The sequence below is a fragment of the Dermacentor silvarum genome, chromosome 4 (genome assembly GCF_013339745.2).
Source record: "Dermacentor silvarum isolate Dsil-2018 chromosome 4, BIME_Dsil_1.4, whole genome shotgun sequence".
In the NCBI taxonomy this organism is placed as follows: domain Eukaryota; kingdom Metazoa; phylum Arthropoda; class Arachnida; order Ixodida; family Ixodidae; genus Dermacentor; species Dermacentor silvarum.
In genome coordinates, this window is record NC_051157.2 from 121328108 (window position 1) to 121353107 (window position 25000).

The window sequence follows — 25000 nt, forward strand, 5'->3', positions numbered from 1 at the left end:
AGTAATTTTGTACTTTTGCTGCTTTCTTCGTGCAAAATTATCACGTTGTTTCTATTTTGTTGTGAGGCAATGCCTTTTGTTACCACTATGTGCGTATTTCGTAACTGACATAATTGTTTTATGTATATTTTTTCTTTGCACTCTAATATTCTGGTCTTGTATTTACTTTAGTTATACCAAATTGGTATACATTAAAACGAAAGCTTCTGTACTTATGTGATGTATTTATATGTGTTTCTGTTTTTGGCTGCCAAGGATAGGGGCAAGAACCTTGTCAAGCTGCTACTTAGCAGCTTTTTGTTCTTGTCCTCGCATTTGTTATGTGCAGATGCTGTAATGAATGCCAAATAAATTGATTGATTGATTGATTGATTGATACGCAACCGCGGCCGGAGTAGACGCCCCCCCACCTGCTATCTTGCGCGCGATGGAAGACGGCGAACTTTCTCCGTACCTTGTTCCCTTGCGCGTAAGATCAAACAACCTTCCTTCTCCGCTTACCCTCACATGCTTTCACCCACACCTACCGCATATGGTGCGCGGCCATTATCTTATCGAACTTATCCTTTATATGAAACATTACGGCAACGATAACGCTAACAACGATGACGGAAATTCACCTTGAGTATCCAACTATTTGCAATGCAATATAAATAGTCACAGGCCTGCTCGGCACATGCAGCACAGTCAGAGCGTAAGCTGGTGGAGTGGCTCAAGAGTATACTCCAATTTCGGTACGACGCACACCAGGGTCTTAGCGACCAAGTTTCTTCGCCTCATTTTGACGAGAACGATCTAAACTGTCCGCCCGGCGTCGACGGTAAGCTGCGGCTTGTAATGCTCTCTGCACAGCAGTCTGATGAGCCCGATGATGCCTGGTTGTAGCCTCGCACGTAGCTCTACGATTTGCTTCTTCAGCAACGGTTCGTACCTTGCGAGGAGACGCCATAACATGTACTGAAGAGGTATCCAGAATACGTGGCACACATCTCGTCGTCTGCGCCTGCGCACGCTGCGTTTGCATGCACTTTAACTAGATGGCGCCACCATTACGGCGGATGCTGGGGATCGTGTATTTTTTTATTGCACGCCTCGTCTGAATGGCATGCTCGTCGTACGCGCCTGCGCACGCTGCGTTTGCAGGCACCTTAACTAGATGGCGCCACCCTACTCGCGGAGGCTCGGATCGTCTGCGCCTGCGTTGATAGGGGAATTTTCCGCTGCCTGATACCAAGCGCTTGCATGGCTCAGTGGTAGAGTATCTGGCTCCCCCGCAGCAGGGCGCGGGTTCGATCCCGGCTGAAACCGAGTACTTTTTTACCATTTCCGGCGAATAGCGATTACGCTCCCCAACAGCGGAGGCGGAGGCAGCGTACACCATCGCGATCCGAAACGTCTATTGGAATGAGCCCAATAGCCGTAAAAAAGACGCTGTAAAAAAGAATAAAAACCTAATGGCACTGCTGAGTGCTGCATAAAAGATGCAAAAAAAATGTGTAGGCGTCATGTTTAGGCTTCTTTCTATCACATCTGCTACGGTAACATGCAACATTTGTTAAACGCGCTACATACTTCATAGTAATTAAACGTCGCTTAAACTGACATTTTTTTAATTTAGCAGTTAAGTAATGCGTGCGATAATAACATTTCTAGCAGCGTACCAAGAAATCACTAACCGCACTTTCGCACGTGGCTGAAGTTCTGACAGTTGGCCCGTGATCTTTTCCTTACACTATGCACCTTTTTATTTGTGTGTTTCAGTGATGGTATTAGTTAAGGCGGCTGAATGAGAAAGGTATGTTAGAATAAGAACTCGTTTAGGGCATTGACGTCTATGAAATCTTCACGAAAGCAACCCAACGTACGTCATGTTTCCATGAGTTTCCAACGGAAAGCTGACCTGTGTCAGAGTATACTCCTACTCGAAATCGATGTCTTCAAGTCTCTTCGCGAATTCTTTTAATAAAAACAAGAAAGATAATTCAAAAATGTTATCGTCTTTTCCTGACTTACATCAAACGAGCGTCAGTCACACGGTACAGCTGTAGCGCTCCCTTCTATCTAGGCAGAGCAGGACTTCATCCCTTCTGCCATTCAACTGCTTATACAAGGCGTTTTCTTTTATCGTGTTCTTTTATATTTATTTTATTTTTTGTCTTCGCGACAAGTACCTCTCGATCCTTCGTTCACTGCTCTTTGCAACAACTACAAGAACGTGACTTGCAGCCAAGGATAGCAGTGTGGTAAAGATCGGCTGACATAGTTCGAAAGTGTTTGTAAAGGTGTCAAAGGACGTCAGCATGAAGGCGAGGAATCCATGAAAAATAAAATTTCTGTAAAAACCACAGATGATAGTTGACGATGTGGTGAATAGCCCTATGCTTTAAGGAAGGGATTTGCTTTATTAAAGGAATGGTGGCCTTGAGAAAGAGAGAGAAGTTGTTCTTTATGAAGAAGGGAAAGGTTGGCACCAACTTCTTCTACCCACGAGGGAGCACTGCTCAGGGCCAGCGGGGAGGGGGAGTGTGGGGGAAAAGAAGACAGGGGAGGAGAGGGGGAAGATGTCGCCATGGCGGGGGCGAAGCAAACCGGAGGGCAGAACCTCAGTGGGGCCAGCCGGGGTGGGAGGCCTTGAAAGTCGGCGGCAGTTCAGTCATGGGCAGCCAAGGGAGGACCGCATGGTTTGGCAGACCTGGGAAGGGCGCGGTGTACCAATTGCTGAAGGGACGCTACAGTCTCGCCGAGAGCCCCGTCGAGTCGAGAAATTTGACGACACTAAGTAGCACCAGAATGTGGTTGCAGTAGGAGGAGAAAAGCTGTCCTTCTCTCTGGTGGCAGGAAAGCCCAGGCGGTGGAACTCCTGAAGAAGCCGGCCTCGATGTTCGAGGTACGCCGGGCAGCGACTTTACAATTGCTAGAAGGTACAGCGGAGACTTCCGCTTAACACGTGTTGTCATGGCAATCGTGGAGCTCCTAGGTGCCTAGGGACATAATCGTTTAGGGACTTTTGAGGCACTGGTCTCCGCTGAGAGTGGCTCTCTTATCTCCGGGACCGGGCGCAGCGACCTTTCCGAGCGCAGCTCCTACGTGCAAGCCAATCGTTTAGGGCGCGTTGAATGTCTGGTGGTGGCTGGCCCACGCCGGTCGCACTTTATTATTGTAGCGTTTGTTCTAGTGGCGGAAATCCTTGCAGTAGTGGGGGTGTGGCATGACGGCTTTTGATCTCAGTGAACTGTGGTGGTGTAAACAAGCCGATACTGCTCGCGTTTGAACCCCGGTGCTGTGGCGGAAGCCGCAGTGCCGGGCGCCGACGCGACGCGGCGGTCGTTGGGGTGTTGCGGAGCGCAGTGTAGCAACACCCCAAATAAAAAAATACTGCTCCAGTCAGGTAGACTGCTCCCTCCCTGATAGTGAGATTATATTTGGATCAGCAAAACAGTGATGCCTTTATTTAGGAATATCATCGTTTCTCTCTCGCACCCTGTAAATCCGCTTGTTTACACCACCACAGTTCACCGAGATCAAAAGCCGTCATGCCACACCACCACTACTGCAAGGATTTCCGCCACTAGAACAAACACTACAATAATAAAGCGCGGCCGGCGTGGCCCAGACACCGCCCGACATTAAACGCGCCCTAAACGATTCGCTCCCTACGCACGTACGAGCTGCGCTCGGCAAGGTCGCTTCGCGCGGTCCCGAAGAGAAAGAAAGCCGCGCTCAGTAGCTAGCAGCCGCCACGCCAGACCAGTGCCTCAAAAGTCCCTAAGCGATTATGTCCCTAAGCGCCTAGGAGCTCCACGATTACCATGACAACACGTGTTAAGCGGAAGTCACGTCACCCGCAGTGCCACGCCCCCGCTGTATCTTCTAGCAACTGGAAAGTCGCCGCCGGGCAGGCCAGGAGTATGTGTCGCGTTGTTTCAGGCTCACCACAGGAGCCGCAGTACGGTGAAGCGGCGAGACCAAGCCGGCAACGTCGTGCCCCTGTCGAGCAGCAGCCGGCCCTCGGGTGCAGCAAGAGCGAAGTCTTCCTGCGAGCGAGGCCATGCTGCGGCAGTGGCCGTGGAGGGCGCCCAAGCGACACCCGGTGACAAGCCAGGAGATGTCGTCGCAGCCTGGGCTTTGTGAAGTCTAGTTGTCACTGCAAGGCTGAGAGGGACCGCGGAGTAGTCGGCACTCTTTGCAAGGGCACCGGCCTCCTCATTCCCAGGGATCCCCACATGGGCTGGCAGCCAGTGCAGGGACACCGAGCTACCCGCCTCTTGGAGTGCCGTTAGCCTGGTCGAGGCTAAGGCGATATCCAGGCTTGCCATATCCTGTCTTTGCAGGCATTGAAGGGCCGCCTTGGAGTCGCAGAAGATGCCTGCCGGGGTCACAGCCAGCTCCTCCGCGAGTAGGTCGACAGCGAGGTGGAAGCCTGCTACCTCCGCTGCTGATAAATACAAAAATGAATGAAAATGTAAAGGTGCTGCCGAGTGCTGCATGAGGTTAAAAGAAGATTACCCATCATATTTAGGCGTCTTCCTATCACATCTGTTGCTGTAACATGCAACGTAAATAGTAAATAGAGTAAATAAATCAAGCTCGAACTCAAAAATTTTACTTTAGCAATTAAGTTGTGAGCGCGAGAACATTTTTTCTAGCAGCAGCAGCCTGCGAGAAATTACTAACTACACTTTCTTCGCTGAAGTTCTCCACAATTAACCGAACCTTTTTCCAGTAAGCGGTCCCCTCTAGCGGCCGCCACTTGAACTAAATTTGAAGCGCAAGACACATACGCTCCCGCCACTTCACGCCTCTACGCTGAGCATGGCAGCGTTTGACCAAGCAGTCTCTCGCCACAGCCGTCCCTGCCTTTTTTTTCGTTCTGTCGCTTGTGTTGAAGTAGCTTCTCATCGTCCTGCTCTAGCGCGCGCGTATTAGCTCACGCGTAGCAATAACACATTTTACATTTACCGACGCGACGGCGACATGCTGATGCGACGTGCAGGCCGTTTGTAACCAAGATTTGAGAGATGCACCAGCCTTTATTCTTCAACAGCTTGGTCAGTACTTTGATTCAACTAGCGAAGGCATGTGTGATCGTCAAATGCGCCGCGGTAGGACTTTCTTCAGGATAAACTCGACCGTCGTTCGGAGTGGCTCGAATTGAAGGAGGCGGTAAACATACGCATGCACGTACGTGCTATGCACGTACGTGCTTTCCCTCAAGAGCGGGCATGCAAGCAGCTCACTATGGTGAAAAAGCAACGTGCAAAACTTCTGCACATGTACTGCGAGTGTACTGCAGGGCAAGTGTTGTTTTATCTCGAGATATGTATCATATATGGCATGGTACTGGGGACTAAGCGGACGCAACAGAGTATGGGGGCTAAGTAGAAGGTAAGTGGACGCAACACGCTGTTTTGTCAGGCGCGTAAAGCTTCATTTGTCTGCAAAAAGTAAGACTCGCGAACTTGTATAATGCGACACCGAATGTGCGTCGCTTTGGCCTCGCAGGATGCATTTTAATCGGCTGTGTGGCGAGATTCTTCTTTTTCGTTTGGCCCCACGTAACCGTACAGCTATTTCCGTCTGCATACGGTAATGCTTTCTTCAGCCAATGGTGAAATCCGCGCGGTAAACATACCCGTAGATTAAAACATCGCCCTGGCTTTCGAGTCAGTCGTAGGGTGAGCAGTGCAATAATCACAGCGCTAGTGTCATGCTGTTATCAGAACGCAGGCTTCCCTCACTCAGCAAGAATCGCGTGATAACTCACTGATAACATGAGGTATTTTTTTTACTTGACAGTGCGCTCCACTCCGGTACAATACGTTCACCATTCCACGCCGGTTTGTGCAATCGACAGTACAGCAAGTGCCCGGCATGAGATTCGTCGCAAACGCTGCACCTATCGCTCGAGCGTTAGTTCACGGAGTCGTTTTCATCGACAAAAGTGCTTGCAGTCTTTCCCACTAACTGCTAAGTGTTTCCTTTAACCAATATCCTCGCCCAGAACGCGATTAATATTATTGTTCAGCTCCTCAACGCCCCGTCCCTACGCCACAGTCGCTTTCTAACGCTCTTTAAAAAGGCCCTGAACGCCGCAGGCAGCAGCCCCCTCGTCATCGGCGGCGACTTCAACCTGCCGCACACAGGTTGGGGCTACAAACACTGCACCGCTGCGGGCCGTAACCTTTGGCAAGACTCCCACGATCTCGGCTTCACAGTCATCACAGACCCGACGTTCCCCACACGCCTCGGCACCTCCACTGCGCGAGACACGACGCCCGACCTCACGTTCACCAAAAATGTAGTGAACGCTCAATGGCGCAATACTGAATACGACCTCGGCAGCGATCATTCGATCATTGAAATTACTCTCCCGCACCTCACAGCTGTATCTACGAGAACGAGGGAGTTCACGTGGGTGCACTGGGACGCCTTCCGCAAACATCGCACAGCAGAAACTACAGACACCCCGATCACCGATATAGAATCTTGGTCGCGCGACCTTTTATCAGATACCCAATTGGCTACTCGCACTATCAAAACCGATGCCCCGACTGAACGTATGGATAGTCGGCTTGCCCACCTCATTGAAGCCAAAACGTCCATCCTCTCTCGGTGGAAGGGTCAACGACTCAACAAACGACTCAGGAAAAAGGTTGCACTACTTAACGAGAATATAAAAGAACACTGCCGAGTCCTTAATCAACAGCAATGGGCGGAGCTTTGCAATTCTCTAGACGGGCAACTCCACCACTCCCGCTCGTGGAAAATCCTAAAACATCTTCTCGACAATACCAGCACCCATTCATAACAGCAAGATCGTCTTACCAAACTCCTATTCACAGAAACTAATGCGCACGGCCAGGACCACGTCACAAATACCTTATGCCAAAAGTACATCCCCTCCGGGCCAGCAAAGCCTCACGGCCCGTACACGGGGTCCTCGAACTCAGCCCTCGATGAGGCCTTCAGCGTGGCCGAGGTACACGCTGCTCTGCGCAAATTGAACAGCCGTTCAGCCCCAGGTCCGGACGGCGTCACCAACAAAGCTCTGAGAAACCTAGACGACCCCTCGGTGGAACAGCTCACCGAGTACATAAACGACTGCTGGCGGCAAGGGTCCATTCCCTCATCATGGAGAACGGCCAAGGTAATTTTGATTCCAAAACCTGGCAAGCCATCTAGCCTTGCCAATCTCCGCCCCATCTCGTTAACCTCGTGCGTCGGCAAGGTTATGGAGCATGCACTCCTTACCCGCATAAACTTTCACCTCGAGGATACGTCCGCATACCCGTACTCAATCATCGGCTTTAGAGCTCATCTCTCAGCCCAGGACGCCATGCTCCAACTCAAGCATCAAATCCTCGACGACAAATCCCGACACACGAAGGCGATCTTGGGCCTCGATATCGAGCGCGCCTTCGATAGTGTCGCGCACTCTACTATCCTCGAACGCATCTCCCTACTAAACCTCGGCGAGCGCACCTACAACTACGTACGAAACTTTCTATCCAACCGAAGGGCGTTCCTCTCGGTTGGAGATATTCAATCGGAGAAATTCACTCTCGGATGCGCGGGAACCCCACAAGGCTCTGTCATTTCCCCAATGCTGTTCAATTTGGTCATGCTCGGATTAGCACAGGAACTACAAAAGCTCGACGGCATAGAACACACCATCTATACCGACGACATTACCATCTGGACCACTACGGGCAGCGATGGACAAATTGAAACCGTTCTGCAAGACGCCATTGATGCCGTCGAAAATTATCTCGAAGGCACGGGACTCCGATGTTCCCCCGACAAGTCAGAGCTCCTCTTATACCGCCCCACGCTCCGTGGACGCCCACCACTACGATCTACGCATAAACGCCGCTACGAGGAAATCCAACTCCACATGAGGGATGGTGGAACCATACCCGTGGTCTCCACTATCCGGGTTCTCGGCATGACCATCGAAGCCAACGGCGCAAATTCAACGGCTATATCCAAGATCCTCCGACAGACGGCCAATACATCGCGGCTGCTGAAACGGGTGACCAACCGGCGACAGAGCATGAAGGAAGAAAGCGTCATTCGCCTTGTTCAGTCGTTCGTCATCTGTCACATCACATACGTCGCCGCCTTCCATAATTGGTACAAAGCAGAAAAGACTAAATTGGACATCATTATACGCGGCGCCTACAAGCTAGCCTTAGGACTGCCAAACAACACCAGCACTGAATTTCTACTCCAATTAGGACTCCATAACACCCTAGACGAATTAATCGAAGCACAGCGTCGGTCTCATTTGGAGCGTCTCACCCTCACAGAAACGGGCCGGCACATTCTAACTAAACTCGGCATCACCTACCACCGTCAACATGGAGACAAATACCCAATTCCACGCGACGTACAGACTTGGCTACATGCCGACCCTATTCCCAAAAACATGCATCCAGACTACAATAAAGAACGTCGGAAGGCAAGGGCTGCCTCCCTCATTAAAGCCTATGGCGACACCACGGGCGTCTCCTTCGTCGACGCAGCTGAATATCAAGACGGGCACCGCTTCGCCGCGGCTACCACAGTAAGCGGCTCGCTCAAACATGCCGCCAGCATCGTAACCCAAAACGCCGAGACGGCCGAGGAAGTGGCCATCACCCTGGCCACCCTTGATCCGGACTGCCATACCATCGTGAGCGATTCCCGCACGGCAGTCAGCAATTACATCAAAGGTCGTATTTAAAAACAAGCGCTACGCATCCTAAACCAAGCCCCTCACTCACTTGAGAAGCAAATCACTCTCGTCTGGTTCCCAGCGCACGCTGGCGACGTACATCCGCACCTCACCAACCTCAACGAGGTCGCTCACTCCGTAGCACGAGGCCTTGTCAACCGTGCCGGAGACAGCGCAGGTCCACCCGCGGAACGCGATCGCCTCACCAGCTACAACGACCTCACGAAATCATTCTATCTCAACAGAAGAACCTTCCCCATCCCTCATCACAAGCTAAACAGAGCACAGGCAACCACCCTTCGCCTGTTACAGACAAACACGTACCCCTCACTAACACGTTACCACAGGATCTACCCGGACACCTACCCTAGTAACATTTGCAAGGTCTGTAAGACTGAGGCAGCATCGCTTCCCCACATGCTATGGGAATGTAAAAACCAATATCCGACAAATAATACCGTGACCCTCTCGTCGAGATGGCACGCCGCCCTGCGCAGCTCCCAACTCGACGACCAACTCTGGGCTACCCAGCAAGCCTGCGAGGCGGCGAAGAGGCAAGACCTCCCTGTCCCCACGTGGGAGGCCTAGGCCCAGCCAGCTAAACTGCTGGTTTAAATAGAAGTTTGTTCCTCCTCCTCCTCAGCTCCTCAAGCTCAGGGAATTGCCGCGGATCATGCAAGGGTTCACGCACTCACTTCGCGCACCTGCCCTGCGATAATGGTGGCGTGGCGTGGAATGCAGTTGGGGTGAGGGTACGCGCATGCGCATAGCTCAATAGGAAACAGGTCCATTAACCCTTTATGTTTTTCTTACATTTTGCACCTTTTTATTTTTGTATGTTTCAATGGTGCTATGAGTTACACGTACGCGTGCCGGCGCGCGAAAGCTTGCGCCCACGAGCCTCACGCATGCACAGATGGTGCAGAACGATCGGAATTCTGCACTATCTCCGCATGCGTGAGGCGCGTAGGCACGAGTTTTCGTGCGTCGGCACGCGTACGCGTAGTTCGGCCTTTCAGGCGGCTGACAGAGATGGATATGATAGAAGAAGAACTCGTATCGAGCACTGACGTTTATGAAATCTTTGCGAACATTTTCATGTTTCCATGAGTATCCATCGGAAAGATGACCTGTGTGCGAGCATACTCGACGTCGGTGGCTTCAAGTCTCTTCGCGAATCCCATTATAAGAGGAAGCAGGGCCGGTATTTTGTAGCGATGACTTTAAAGTAATAATGCCTTTTCGCGTTTATCGCGCTTTGTCAGTGGTAAGAGCGACGGTCCGCTCGCGTTATCAACGGGATCAGCCGGCCGTGAGCGGTGGATAAGACTATTCTAAAATAAGTCATAAGGCATCGCTACAACATCGCGGCCCAGTTCGCAAAAACGTTATCGTCTTTTCCTGACTGACATCAAACGAGCGTCAGTCGCACGGTACCGCTGCAGCGCTGCATTCGTTCTAGGTAGAGCAGGGGCGCGATCTTGTACGCGTTCCAAAATGGAACGGAGGCGTTCCGTTCCATCGAGCCACACACGATTGGTCAATTTGAACGTCGCGGTTGAAATTGGCCAATCGTGTGCGGCTCGATGGAACGGAACGCCTCCGTTCCATTTTGGAACGCGTACAAGATCGCGCCCCAGGATTCCATCCCTTCTGCCGATCAACTGCTTTTTCTTTTTTTCTTTTTTTTTTCTTTTTTGACGGCGAATACCTCTCCTCCGTCCCCTGCTCTTTGAAACAAGAACAACAACGCGGCATGCAGCAAAACACAGCCATGTGCTATAGATAAAAAAACAATGGCGCGAAAGTGTTTGGAAAGGTTTCAAAGGACTCCAGAATCAAGGCGAGGAATGTTAACTCAGGAGAAAAAAACATTGTAGAAACCATCGACGATAATTATCAATATCGTGAATAGTCTTACGCTTTAACGAAGGTATTTGCTTTATTGAGGGTGTGGTGGGCTTGATGGCTTATATTGGTTAAACTAAGGACGCTGAGGTAGCGCTTGTACTTTAATTGCGTTATTCCGTAGAGAATAGAGCCGCTGACCATAACATCTGTGGCGGTAGCCCAGTAAGGTCTTTATACAATACGATTCCGCGCCTGCATGTGTTTCCAGCGGCTACAGCACCAGCGTTGACAGCTACCACCATGCTCCTCTCCCGCCGGAGCCGTCTCACGCAGCTGCCCAATGATGGCAGAGTGGCGGGAAAAGAGGAGGGCTGTTCCTGCCAAGCGCAAAACTTCAGAGCACGCGCTCTTTGTATCGCCAGCTTTCTCTCGCATCTCCACGACCGCCTAGAGCCAACCAAAAAAATATTACACCATCTTCCCGTAGGGGAACCCTGAGTAGTATGCGAAGCAGCCATGGGGTCCACTCAAGGTAGTTTTATCAGATGTATCAACATCTACAAGGATTCCACAGCTACCTTGGTTCTCCACAAGAAAAGTAGAAAGTTACCTATCAAGGAAGGGGTCAGGCAAGGAGACACAATCTCTCCAATGCTATTCACTGCATGCTTAGAAGAAGTATTCAAGCTCTTAGACTGGGAAGGCTTAGGAGTGAGGATCAACGGCGAATATCTCAGCAACCTTCGGTTTGCAGATGACATTGTCCTATTCAGCAACAATGGAGACGAATTACAGCAAATGATTGAGGACCTTAACCGAGAAAGTGTAAGAATTGGGTTGAAGATGAATACGCAGAAGACAAAGATAATCTTCAATAGCCTGGCAAGGGAACAAGAATTCAGGATCGCCAGTCAGCCTCTAGAGTCTGTAAAGGAATACGTTTATCTAGGTCAATTATTCACAGGGGACCCTGATCACGAGAAAGAAATTTACAGAAGAATAAAATTGTGTTGGAGTGCATACGGCAGGCATTGCCGAATTCTGACTGGAAGCTTACCACTGCTGTTGAAAAGAAAAGTGCACAATCATTGCATTCTACCGGTGCTAACATATGGGGCAGAAACTTGGAGGTTAACAAAGAAGCTCGAGAACAAGTTAAGGACCACACAAAGAGCAATGGAACGAAAAATGTTAGGCCTAACGTTAAGAGACAGCAAGAGAGCGGTGTGGATCAGAGAACAAACGGAGACAGCCGATATTCTAATAGACATTAAGTGGGGAAAATGGAGCTGGGCAGTCCATGTAATGCGTAGGATGGATAACCGGTGGACCATTAGAGTTGCACAATGAATAGCAAGAGAAGGCAAGCGCACTCGAAGACGGCAGAAAACTAGGTGGGGTGATGACGTTAGGAAACTTGCTGGCGCAAGTTGGAATCAGCTAGCGCAAGACAGGGGTACTTAGAGATCACAGGGAGAGGGCTTCGCCCTGCAATGGACATAAATAGACTCATGATGATGACGAACGTATCTGTTGAATTAGTAGAATCTTACTCATGTGTCACCTCGTCTAATGACCTATCCTGGAATGTGCATGTTTGTAATCCCATTTCATCGGCTAACAAAACATTGTTTTTTTATATAGGCTATGTATATCATTTTATATCGAGAAAAATGTGATATCATCAGCGTATACGCATACATGTACGTCATGCTGTGTTGGGATGTGATTTAGTGAAATATTAAATAATACGGGGGAAGTACTGCACCTTGAGGAACGCCCCTTGTCTGTTTGTAACTGGGAGAAGAAACACCGTTTTTATAGCAATAAAATGTGCGTCCATTTAGAAAATTTTCAAATCATGCAGCTGTATACTGTGGGAGATTCACTCTTTCGAGTTTGTTGATTAAGGTGCTATTGTCGACACTGTCATACGCCTTCGCAATGTCTTATGTCACTAAGGCCACGTACTGGTTGTTGCGGCGAGCGAGTTGAATTTGACTCTCCAAGTTAACATGAGCACACCAAATTGAGCAGCCGGGCCTTAATCATATTTGGCAATCTTTTATTATCATTTCTCACCTATCCAACTTTCGATGTGACCGTACAGAACTCTGTCGATTAACATTACGAGACTTGAGGTCAGAGAAATAGGTCTAATGTTGTCTATTGCATATCCATTGCCCGGCTGTTTGAGAAGCGGAATTACTTTGGCAACGTTCCAATCTGGATGAAACCGTGCATTCTTAAGCGAGAAATTTACAAAATAAGGCAAAACCTGACGAGACAATTCGAAGAATATTTATATCATTGCTGTTGTTATTCCATGAGGACCTGAGGCTGAAGCTGGCAGCGTCTTTACCACTATCATTAATTCTGCTAATGTGACTGCTATGACATCGTTATCTGGTTCAGGCAACGTTAAATTATAGGGAAGAAGTGATGTGAATCGACCCTCTAAGCCTTTTGCAAACTCCTATAGTGACTATACCAATTCAGTGGTTGATACGCTAACAGATTCTACAGTTATTGGTGCTGAAATAATCTTTTTAGACCGTAGAAACCTAAATAGGGCTTTTTTATTACGAGACTGCGATAGGTAACTGCAATGTTTGGTTTTATAATTTTCTTTCTCTTTGGCAACTGTTTGCCTGAATGTTGCTGCAACAAAGTTATAGTCATTCCTATTACGCGGACATTGATTATACAGTAATTTTCTCCAGGCTGCTTTTCTTCTATATTCCCGTTCACAGCCCGGATTCCACCATGGTATATAAGTACCACCTTTAGTTGACTGCATACTGAACCTAGATATTTATAACTGTCACTTATCACTTGACACAAATTAACTGCCTTAACTACGTCATTTAGGTCAACCTGTTTTTTGTTTTGTTTTTATCTGATCGAGTGAATCTTGAAATTTACTATAATTAACACAGGTGCGGACATAGTTTTCGACCAAATTAATTCGGCGCGTGATTTCAAAAATTATTCAAAGATGGTCGCTATTTGTGGCCGAGGTGATAGCAGACTAGGATAAAATGACACAACCCGAACTGGATAAAGTTAGGTCTAACACTGAACGCGATTAGCGGGATAAATAAGTTGGGGTTGTTCAATTACTATTAAGATTATGTGATGAAGTCCAATCTGACTATCGTTTACCACTCGGACCGATAACCGTATGATACGTGGTGAGAATTAAAATCACCAGCCATGATTAAATCGTTCCTGCATGCTGCAACCGCTGCATCGAGAGAACCTGTATTGAGAACTCCTGTAGGGAAATAAGCATTGACTATCGAAAATGGGGCGCATCTAGGTAGCATTATGTCCAATGCTAGAATCTCGCTTTCAGCAGATAATGACTGGTGACTAATCTTAGCTCTATGGCAAATCTTGGTTGATATTCAAAATGCTAATCCACCACTATACGTGATTATGTGCAGCCTTGTTATTGGATGTCAAGGGGGCATACCATAACGTATCTCACGAGGCTATCCTTGATGCTCTTGACATGGTTGGCTTAGGTGGTCAAGTTTTTCAGTGAATTTCTTATTACCTTTTTATGAAATCGTGTTTTGTGTGTACAGGCGATGGTCAAACCGTACGACACTACACCTACCGAGGTGTCCCTGAAGGCGGAGTACTAAGCCCTACCCTATTTAAGCTCGCGCTTGTTGGTCTCGTTGAACATGTGCCAGCGGCGATCAAGATATAGATGTACGCAGACGACATAAGAATATATGACTTCAGGTGTGACACGTCCTCAGATACGTGCAAGACTTCAAAAAGCTGCTACACTGACAGCTATATACCTCCGCCACCAAGGTCTTGAAATATCGTCGGACAAATGTGCACTGGTGGCATTCAATCGCAAACCAATGACACCCTACGCCATCTCTATAAATGGCCAGATAATTTCTTATGAGAAGACTCACAGATTTCTTGCTTTAATCATTGATAGAAAACTCTGATGGAGCCCGCACGTGACCTACTTGAAACAGCGTCTGACAGCAATCTCCTAGCTTTTCAAGTTTCTGGGCGGAAATACTTGGGGAATGAAAGACTTGGGGACCATAACATCTGTGGCAGGTAGCCCAGTAGGGTATTTATACAATCCGATTCCTGCGCATGCATGTGTTTCCAGCGGCTACAGCACCAGCATTGACCGCTACCACCATGCTCCTCTCCCGCCGGAGCAGTCTCACGCAGCTGCCCAATGATGGCAGAGTGGCGGGAAAAGAGGAGGGCTGTTCCTGCCAAGCGCAAATCTTCAAAGCACGCGCTCTTTGTATCGCCAGCTTTCTGTCGCATCTCCACGACCGCCTACAGACAACCAAAAAAAAAATTACACCATCCTATTCAGCAACAATGGAGACGAATTGCAGCAAATGATTGAGGACCTTAATCGAGAAAGTGTAAAAATTGGGTTGAAGATGAATATGCAGAAAACAAAGATAATCATCCTCAGACAAGGGAACAAGAATTCTGGATCGCCAGTCAGCCTCTAGAGTCTGTAAAGGAATACGTTTATCTAGGTCAATTACTCACAGGGGACCCTGATCACGAGAAAGAAATTTACAGAAAAATAAAATTGGGTTGGAGTGCATACGGCAGGCATTGCCAAATCCTGACTGGGAGCTTACCACTGTCGTTAAAAAGAAAAGTGTACAATCATTGCATTCTACTGGTGCTAACATATGGGGCAGAAACTTGAAGGTTAACAAAGAAGCTCGAGAACAAGTTAAGGACCGCACAAACAACGTCCAATCTGGCATTGCACGTTTGTCGAAAAATAACCACTGCAGTTTCTGCACGCGTTTGATGGGGGTCACGGATAATTGCAGCTGTCAAGAGGCTAATCTTCCGACACCCAGGGAACTACAGAAGGCATTGTGCACATGCCACGCGATGGAAAGGTTCAAATGAGTTTCCCGCGTCAACTTTTCTCTCGGCCACGGACCTGGCCATGTATATACAAGCTCTGAACCCTACCCCCCCCCCCCCCCCCCTTCTCCCCAACGCGGCGTGCAAGTAAACAGCAGCAGCAGCAGCAGCACACAAGTCGAAGGAAGAGCTTTGCTTTAAAAGCATTGCTGGTACCGAAGTCCCTCAGTGCTAAGCAGTAATGATGGCGTTCTACAGGGTTGCATTTATGCCTACTGCCAGGTAACGAAGTCCCCCAGGGAAAAGTCTTAATCATGGCGTACCCGCCGGAGGTCGGTCCTTTGCTGGGCGGTCCGTGCTATCAGAGAAATCTGGGGACATTTTCCTTAGTAAGCTTGCTTCTGAATGTGCTTTTGCCTAGGTACTACAGTGTTACGGACGAGAACACGCTTTGCTCCGTTTGTCTCTAACCGAGTGGCACTACGCCACCGCGGATATAGTGGGTGTTTCCTGTGAAGACAATAACCAATTTTAGAAATTACTTGTGGCAGACAGCACAATTCTAGTCCTTGAGCTAGTCTACTCAAAGAGGTGGATATTGCTTGCACAAGAAATCAAAACACATAATTCAATATTTTACAAAAATTCACTAATGAAGTTTTACCCCAGTCTCTTATGGTAGATATTGTAATCTACAAATGTACCATGTGCATTGTATTTTACAATGCACCTGCTTGATTTATTGCGGCATGTGAACGTAACATCCACAATAAACTACATCAATTGGTACCTGACGCTTATCCACAACGCGTGTATTGGGGTCCTGTGTCTTACATTCGTGTTGTATCCACGCACTGTGTAACTTGAATATGGACCAAGAATCAGTATTGTCTTCAAATGGGTGACATTTTTTGATTTTTATTTATTTCTCATACCCCCAGGATCAAAGACATTTCAGAGCGGAGGGGGAGAAAGGTTCCACATCAAATATTCATCAAAAAGTGCGCCATCAACATTACAGGATTTTATGTACTACTGTGCAGCTCCTATGCACAGCTACCGACATCCCGTGGCGTGCTATACAACTACATTAATCATGGGTACGGGACACCGGGGACGATGGTCCATCAGTGCACACCCAGGCATGAACGATAGCAGTAATTTCGAGCTAATGCCACTGAACCTAGACTAATAAATCCGTTTGTTCCCTTAACAATAACGTCTATGCCTCTGTAAAGACGAATCCGGACCACCCCGAAAAACAACAATACCAGCGTATCACAGATGTGGGTACGTATTTTATAGTTGTAAATAATGCTGGTGCAAGGAAATACATCTCGAAAAAGAAAGTAAGAAAAAAGAAAGTGTCACTGACAGATATGCGATACCTCCCCTTTACGAAAATGGAAGTGTTGCCATTCTTACTAAGCGGCAGGTGGTGGAATTTTATTTGCGCATTCAATTAGAAATAAAAACTATAGAAGTCTATAAAAGACTATCGAAATGACATAGCACCCTCTAACACCTCCAGGAAAAGATAAAATAAATAAAATGTGCAAAATATGCGAATAAATCAAACAAACAATATTTTACGCACGCTTCACTACAACTAGCGCTTAAAGCAAAGTCCGTACTGCAGATGCTCGAATTAAAACAGGACGTAAGATAACAATACGCAGGCAAGCACATACAGCTACACAGTAAACCAGCATTGAAGTGCACACATTCCAGTGTGAAATTTAAGCTCTGGGATGCAAATTCAACACCACACAGTCACATATGTAGAGCGCCGAGTACCCAGCTCTGTCGATATCACTTGCTGTCTAATAAACCTCAGTATCACGGTGGCTGGCCTAGGGGCCGTTCGGTTCGGTATCGGAGTAGACGCCCTTGAAGATTGCACGCGGATCAGAGTGTGCCTCGGCATCACTAGCTGAAAGTTAACTTTGGCGAAGCAGTTCCCCTACTCTACGGCACTGGGCTGTCAACGCGCGAGTAACGCTCGTGCTCTCCATCACTGTCATCGTCCGCGTCTTCGTGGTTACATGGCCGTGTGCGGCACCTTGTACCGCGTTACATTCACAATGTCCATTTTGATTCTGCTGCAGTGAGAGATAAACCAATTCCTCTGGGCGAAATATTGCAGCGCCCCCTCCAGAGTCGCGCGATTTTTTTTTTGTTTGTTTGTTTTTAAGGCGATAGGCTTTATATGCCACATCGATCGTTCAGTCGACCTTCAACGTCCTTGAGTGAAAAGCGTGTCGTTGACACGGAATCATACGGGCGAGTTATAGGCAGTTAAATTAAGGAGCGGGCCAAAGCGTGACATGAGTGGAAGACTAAGCGAATTAAGAGGAATCAAGGTGAACTAAGAGCAACCAAGGAGAATTAATAGTAATCAAGCGAATTAAGATAAATTATTAACTGAATTGAGGATGACAACGCGAATTAAAGGAATCAGCGCGAATTAGGACAAATTCAAGCGAATTAAGGTTATGTATCAGCGCGTTTAGAGGGATGACTCAGCGATTAAAGTGGATGACTCAGCAAAAAAAATAATAAGTGGATGAACTTGCAATGACTAAGCGAATAAAGTAGATGACTAAGCAAAAAAAAAAGAGGTACGTCACGTGTTGTTTTTTAATGCATCGGCACTTGGGCTTTCGTCTTCAAGTCGCCTTAGGGACAACGTAAGAGACCCTGCAATTTTTTGTTTGCTGGCCCCTCTCGCATTTCTCTAAAAGCTATCGGTCTTTTCAAAGCCAGCGTGCCACTCCATATGAGTAGAATTCCTCCTTGCCACGTTAAAGTTGAAGTATTATGTCAATGGGCAAACTCGGCTCGCGCTCGTGCAACAATAAAAGCAAAATAATGCCAGTGGGCCCCTGTTTTGAGGACTTATAACTGAGGGAACGCAAATTCTGCTGCCCATTTGGTGTGGCAGTCCACCATACATGTGCTTTTCACCAATCGCCTCAGAAAATTAATTTCGAGTTGCTCAAATGGCTGCCCCATGGGAGGAATAAGATGTTGAAATCCGATGCGTTTTTCCGAGTCGGGGCTTTGTCGTGAGGCAGAATACATGAATTCTGGGGTTTTACGTGCTAAAACCACTATTTGATTATGAGGCGCGCCGTAAGATGGGGGGAGGGCTGCGGGATTTTGTCCCGCGACCTCGTGCTTCGCAGCGCAACACCATGGTCGCTAAGCCACCGCGGCGGGTGTCTCGGCTGGCAGTCAGGATAGGTTGTTACGTATTTTATTACTTGCCAAAACATTTTCAGCCAGAAGTAACTGCTCCACACCTTCTCACAAGTCCGCCGGGCTTCTTGTGCGTAATGCCAGAGTAACAATGTCATAGAACCTCAGTCCTCAAACAACGTAGGGAGGAAAATATTTGAGGGAGCGTTACGTCACGCAGCCAGCCTTGGCAAGCGAACGCTTCGTGTAGCCAGCAGTGGCGGCCCAACACGTGAACTCTTGCGTCGAGATCACGGAGAATCGAGAATTGCCCAGACGTTTGGTTACCGGTAGTTCTTATTCGGTGTGCCCTCGGCCGGCAGCTGCTCACATGCAGGAAGGAAAGAGATTTTTCCTGGTTTTGGTTTTTTTTTTTGCTTTGTTTTGTTTTTGTTTATTTTAAGAGTTTCAAATGGTTTTGTTGCGTTCGCGCACCGCTTATCAGCCGGCGACCAAGTCTGGCTCATCTGTTCCGGACGATAATCTGTTTCGCGCATGTGCGCTGATGTTTTCCCTCGCCCTTTGATCACGGCGTTCCTTTATAAAGGACTGCGGATCACGCCGTTGGCGGCTTCTTTTTGTACACCAACTTTCGGCAAGCATGCCGTATTAAAAGCACGTTCTTTCTTCTCCCGGCGTATTCTTCTCCCGGCTTGAATCTCAACTCGGCCAAACGTAACAGTTTCGAATGGGTAATGAAAAAAACAAAAAAAAAATCAACCCGGAGTACTAAAACCTACCGCGCGCTCTGACGTATCCTCCGAGCTGTGACGTTTTCGCCACGTGTTGGGCCACCACACTCGCCGTCAATCGCGTTGCGGTAGGCTCCCTCCTATATTTTTCCTTCCTCCATGCCTCAAACTTTGGGAGAGAGCGGTATTCGTCGAAGCCCTTCGCTCTACGGTAGAGCTATCACTTAAGCTTTCTTTTTTTTTTCTTTGCGTTAGTCATAGTTAACGGCAAGTCGTTCACACACATGAAGAAAATTATTTATCAATCTTTGAAAAATAGGAGCCGCGTTTATTCGAAAGCCTTCGCTTACAAGATGGGTGACCTTTCGCAAGGAGGTAAAGACGGCTTTGCGATAATATATGCTACTCTAGTATTTTTTTTATCAGAATGACGTAGGGAACTGCGCGTTAACACTTTTGTGACCGCTCTGAAATGACTGCGTTTAATTAAAATAAGTGCGTCAGCTGCTCCTTTCACGAAATTGACGTCAAAACATAGTCGCGAAATTTTTAAAAAACAAACAGAAAATTCTGTTGTGAGCTTTCGTACCTTGTATAAAAGCTCCTCGTTCCTTCATGTTCTGGTATCAGACCGATTACAGGAAGCCCAGCACAGGTTCTCAAGAGCATCATGCGCCACTTTCGGTTTCTCGTCCTTGTTGGGCTTTTCATCGGCACACAAGCTCTCAACCTTACGGACCTTCTTGAAGTGAGCGAATTTCTCTTTCATAGTGTGGTCACGTAGTGATTCCTCTTATATTAGCTCATAAATTAAAGTGAGAAAAATAGTTGATGCTGTCATTTGCGGTTGTCACGCAATTCCAAATTCGCCTAAATGCTGATAGGCTGAGCACTATGACTAACGGGTATGTTCTAATATGATCGACAGGGCTTTTTTGGCGGCCCGTTTCCTTTCGATGACAATCTTCCTAACTAAATGACCATGACGGCGCTTTATTAGGTTTTGTGAAATGTTTGAAGATTACATTGTCGGAGCAAGTTCGTCAGGCCGGGCATGTTCCCGTATCAGTGGCGTAGTAACAGAAACACCGACCACATAAGACAAATACACAGTAAAAAATCTTAACAGAACGAACAAATAGGTGATTGGGCTGCCGTACCACCAAATTCGAGAGTAGCGCCGAGATACCTGATTAGGATTTTTTCTTGTAATGTACTGCGAATGCAAGTTTATTCAAGTAACACACCAAGGTATTCAAATTTCTTACTTCAATACTAACCCAGGTAACCCCGACGCAGTGTGGCGCCTATTCCCTTTCGCAGCGCCGACCATACTGTAAACTCTCGATGCAGTATAAGCCTATCGTATTTTTCCTCTCTAACCCTGAGGCGTATAGTAACATAGCCTTTACACCACTCTAAAGTAATCATTGAATATCATGCGGTCTTATACTAGCAGGTGTGTGTGCACACACACCTGCTAGTATAAGACTGCATGATATTCAATTATTACTTTAGAGTGGTGTAAAGGCTATGTTACTATATATATATATATATATATATATATATATATATATGTGTGTGTGTGTGTGTGTGTGTGTGTGTGTGTAGCTGTGAAATTAAGGAGAAGGAGGAGAGAAAGAGAGAAGGCAGGGATGTTAACCATAAATGCGTCTGGTAGGCTACCCTACTCTGGGGTACGGGAAAAAGGGAATAGAAAGATGAGATAGCGATATGAAGTTAAGGGTTTATTTATATGCAAGGAGCAGCTGCAGGTAAACATCAGTCCTGCGCGGTTAACGCGCGAGTTCAGGTGCCCTGCGACTGCTTTCTTTGGCTTTGTCGCGCAGTGCTGGGACATTTTCCCCGGGGACAAACAGGGCTGGTTGAGTTAGCTAGAGTGCAAGCGAACGCGTGATGGTAATGCTTAAAACGTCGTCTTGTGATGGCAACGCCGTAAGACATATCAGTCTGCGTGCCCCTTTTGCACGATGCAAAGTCTGAGTGATTGAAGGGTCTTCCAGACCCGAGAAAGTTACTACAGTCTTCAAAAAATTCTAGGAGTGCTGATGAAACACTACTGATGTCACTACACAAGACTTCCACATTTCGCAATACTCATTGTTCGAATGCGCGGGCCTTCGCCCCAACAGTCTTCAGGTTAAGTGAAGTGCGATCTCGCGGCAAGACGCCAACGCGGTTGAAGTCATCATTGCCGAAGAATTGACCGTGCAGCCCAAGTCTCTGTATCAGACACGCGAGAGACCACAAGTTGTGGTGTTGACACAGCCATCCCTTGTTTCAAGCACGGAAAAGCTCGCATCTGCACTTCAGGCACTGAACATAGCCGGAACTTCGTCCCTGATCGATGTCGCGGCTCTTTGCCGGGTATTGCCCTCTGCTGAACCTTCCGACAAGGAGCACTCAGCAGCAGTCGGTAGTTCGCCGAGGTCAGCTGATTCGAGCACACGGGCGAGCCTTAATCCGTCAGTGACAATGCTGAGAAAATGGACGCGATGACTGAGCATAGCGGCGCACTGCTTGTCTGTGCGGTTGGCCGCTGTTTATGTACAGGTTCACCTCGCGTGCTTTCGAAACCAACAACAACCTCGCTGCCTGGACCTGTCGACTCCCCATGCTACGCTGTATGTTTGCAAACCACGCCGAAAACTTGCATCACGGCCGAGTGTAAAGAAAAAGAATGAAGTGCACAAGTTCGCGCGGGCAAGCCGAAAGGAAGAGAGGGCGAATAAGTGCAGAAGTAGAGCAGGGCGTTCGAACGCCTTCTCTATTGTCTGCTTCTTCCATGGTATATATATATATATATATATATATATAAGCGTGGAACTGGCTTAATTCTTTTTAAGCTTTATGGAATTTTTGAAGGTCGCCTGTGGCAGATAGCAATAACTCTTGTCCTGGAGCTGGATTATGCGTAGAGGCGGATATTACTAGCACGAGGAATGGAAACACTTATTCACGCAATTACCAAATATTCACTAATTAACATCTTAATTATTTACGTTATGGCACAGGTTGCAATTTACGAATTGTAGCTGGTGAGCTTGCCAGACGTATTCCCCTAAATGAATTTCCAAGATGACACCAGTTTCGGGATAATACGTCCTAAAATATGGGATGATGTATATTTCGTCGCGTAATTTGGGAAGCATTATCCCGAAACTTCCGTTCCAGTTACTTTGGTGCTTCATTTTATAAAGAGTTTTCTGTTGAAAGGTAAGTGGAACAAAAGTGCATTATTACGGAGAGTTTGATGGCGCATATCTCCGAAATGGCGTCACTCTGGAAATTAATTCCAAATGAACTCACCGGCTACAATTCCTAAATTGTACTACGTGCCGTAAAGAAATTAGTTACGAAGTCAATTAGCTTTGTTTTGTTAATTATTTGATTAGGTGTTTTGGTTTCTCGTATTATCCGTCACTTCTAATATTCTAGCTCAAGGACAATAATATGCTATCTGCCACAGGTGATTTTTAAAAATTCCATAAAACTTAAAAATTCATTATTTACGACTAAACGACTAGGGCGAAGAAGTTAGTGGTTACTGCTTCGAAATAGTTGACAGCCGTTCACTCCGATCTGAGTGCTTTGTCGTTTCCTCTTGCGGCAAACTGGTGGAGGCGCTGGGTAAATCAACGTCCTATGCCCACTGGAACTGAGCCAGAAGCTAACAACGCCATTACTTCAGGGGCGGCAGAAAGCCTTCGAAGCAGCCGCCGCCTCCAAGACCGCCCACCGCAGTACGGTCAGCTAGCAAGCTCCGCGAGACAAATGTCAACAACAACGGCAAGTTAAACCGAGCAGATTCCCACTGCGTCAGTGCCGTGGATTGTCAACACGCCTCGTATGGCTACATCGCTTCATGGCGATGCCTTCGAACAGACCAGCTTTCGATTCTTCAAGTAGACCAGCTCATGAACTAGAATTGTGCTATCGGCCACAGGCAACATTTAAAAAGTTTTGGAAGTGTTTGCTGAAACACCTGGTATGTCACTTCTGGAAATAACAGTCAGTTCAAAGTAGCGCCCGTCCTTGTGGTTCTACCTTGTTCGCATCACTTAAGCGTTGTGGCACCAATAACAGCTGTTTTAAGAAGCCCATAAGCTTTCCGATTATAGCCTACCGGCAACCAAAGTTGTCTTCAGGAGTTTTCAGGAGTCAACAAAAGCACATGAGAAACTAACAGCTTTTTTATTGAAATGCCGAATTATGAATACTTTCTCCTAGGGATTGAACACTACTGAGACGACTTGGCTAAAGATGCGGACTTATAATATGTCGGGCCATACCTGCGTCTACACCCAAAAAATCGACCTGAATGAAACAAACTACAAATTTCTGCAAGGCTACAAGGCTGGTGATCAAATGTAAGTATACTTCTCTACCAGCATTAATAAGTACGGCCATGTATACTTTCTTAACATTTTTGAATGCGGGTCCACCGACATCGATATACAATCGCACCGTCTCATTTTACTGGGATAATAAAATCCAACAACACCGTTAGGTGCCATGCCACAGTTGTCACGCCGTCAACAAACTTCAGTGTTCCTGATCGCTATCAGAACTAGTAAAAATTAGTTTTTTCTAAAACAACCATGATTGTCATTGTTCGGAAAACGCCAGCATGTGAAGGCAGAAACCAAGACCGGTACTATAATACAGCGACTCCTTCTACTGGATTCATTACCTTTCTTATGAGCCACCGAACGCCCGAACATGGTCATAACGTAGATGGAGTGCTGCTCGGTGCAATATGAAGAGGGAAATGGAAAAGCAAATAAAAAGAATCGTTACATTCTCCGGGCATTGTATCCTGATCCGAAGGTGGGCAGGAACCTCGTCCGCAAAAATTCCCCAAGTCAAAGGGCGGAAGTAACAGATGTCCTTCACTAGCCTTCTATACATGTTGACCAGAGCACCGCCGTATAAGTTGTGTCCCTCTTCGTACTCTTCTTTTCTGGCGTTATCACTCTTAATCCGTGGCTTGGTAGTAGCAAAAGTTTACTCGTACGCCATAGACGCGGTAGCTCATTCAACCGAGAACCATTGCGCTTCAGGCTCTCAATGCCTTTGTACTCTGGCGCGCACTCCGATGGCTTCGCGCTTCACGCAGAAAAGGCCGCTCGCACTGACCAACGCAATTACCGATGCTTCGCCACTTTCACGTGGCCCCCGAGCTAGACATTGGACAGTGTTAATTCTTCCGTGTAACGCCCGGTACCGGTGGTGCCTTGGTGATCGGATGCGTAATCATGCGGTTATTTTCATATTTCGCGCGTTTGCTTTATACCGTGAAAAAAATAATTACGCGACGCAAAGGAGATTCAAAACAACTAAATCGGGTGTTTTAAAGCACAATTATTACCTTTCTATCAAAAGTCGCGCTCTCATTTCAGCAATTATAGACGTTTGTTGATCTGCTCTATTTATTGATAGCTCAATCATGAAAAAAATCATAAGTACGTCACTGCTGACATACTACTATTGGTTGCATCCTCGTATAGTCTGTATTCAATTCTTAAGAGCTTCGCTAATGTCTGCTGGGAAACTCAGCATGCGCAAGATTTTTGTCATGGTTTCATGT

At 47.3% G+C, this 25000-nt stretch overlaps 1 protein-coding gene across 4 annotated transcripts in view; it reads left to right on the forward strand.

Moving 5' to 3' along the window:
• Positions 1-25000, forward strand: part of LOC119450602 (uncharacterized) — a 126765-nt gene that overhangs the window by 65458 nt on the left and 36307 nt on the right. Inside the window, exons 1-2 of one of the 4 annotated variants that reach the window (XM_049666017.1) lie at positions 19989-20137; positions 23641-23780. The exons of the other annotated variants lie outside the window; for them this stretch is intronic. Of the exons in view, the coding sequence (XP_049521974.1) occupies positions 20060-20137; positions 23641-23780 (218 nt within the window). The 5' untranslated portion in view covers positions 19989-20059. Of the gene's footprint in view, positions 1-19988; positions 20138-23640; positions 23781-25000 lie in introns of those variants that run through there. 4 annotated transcript variants of the gene reach the window in all.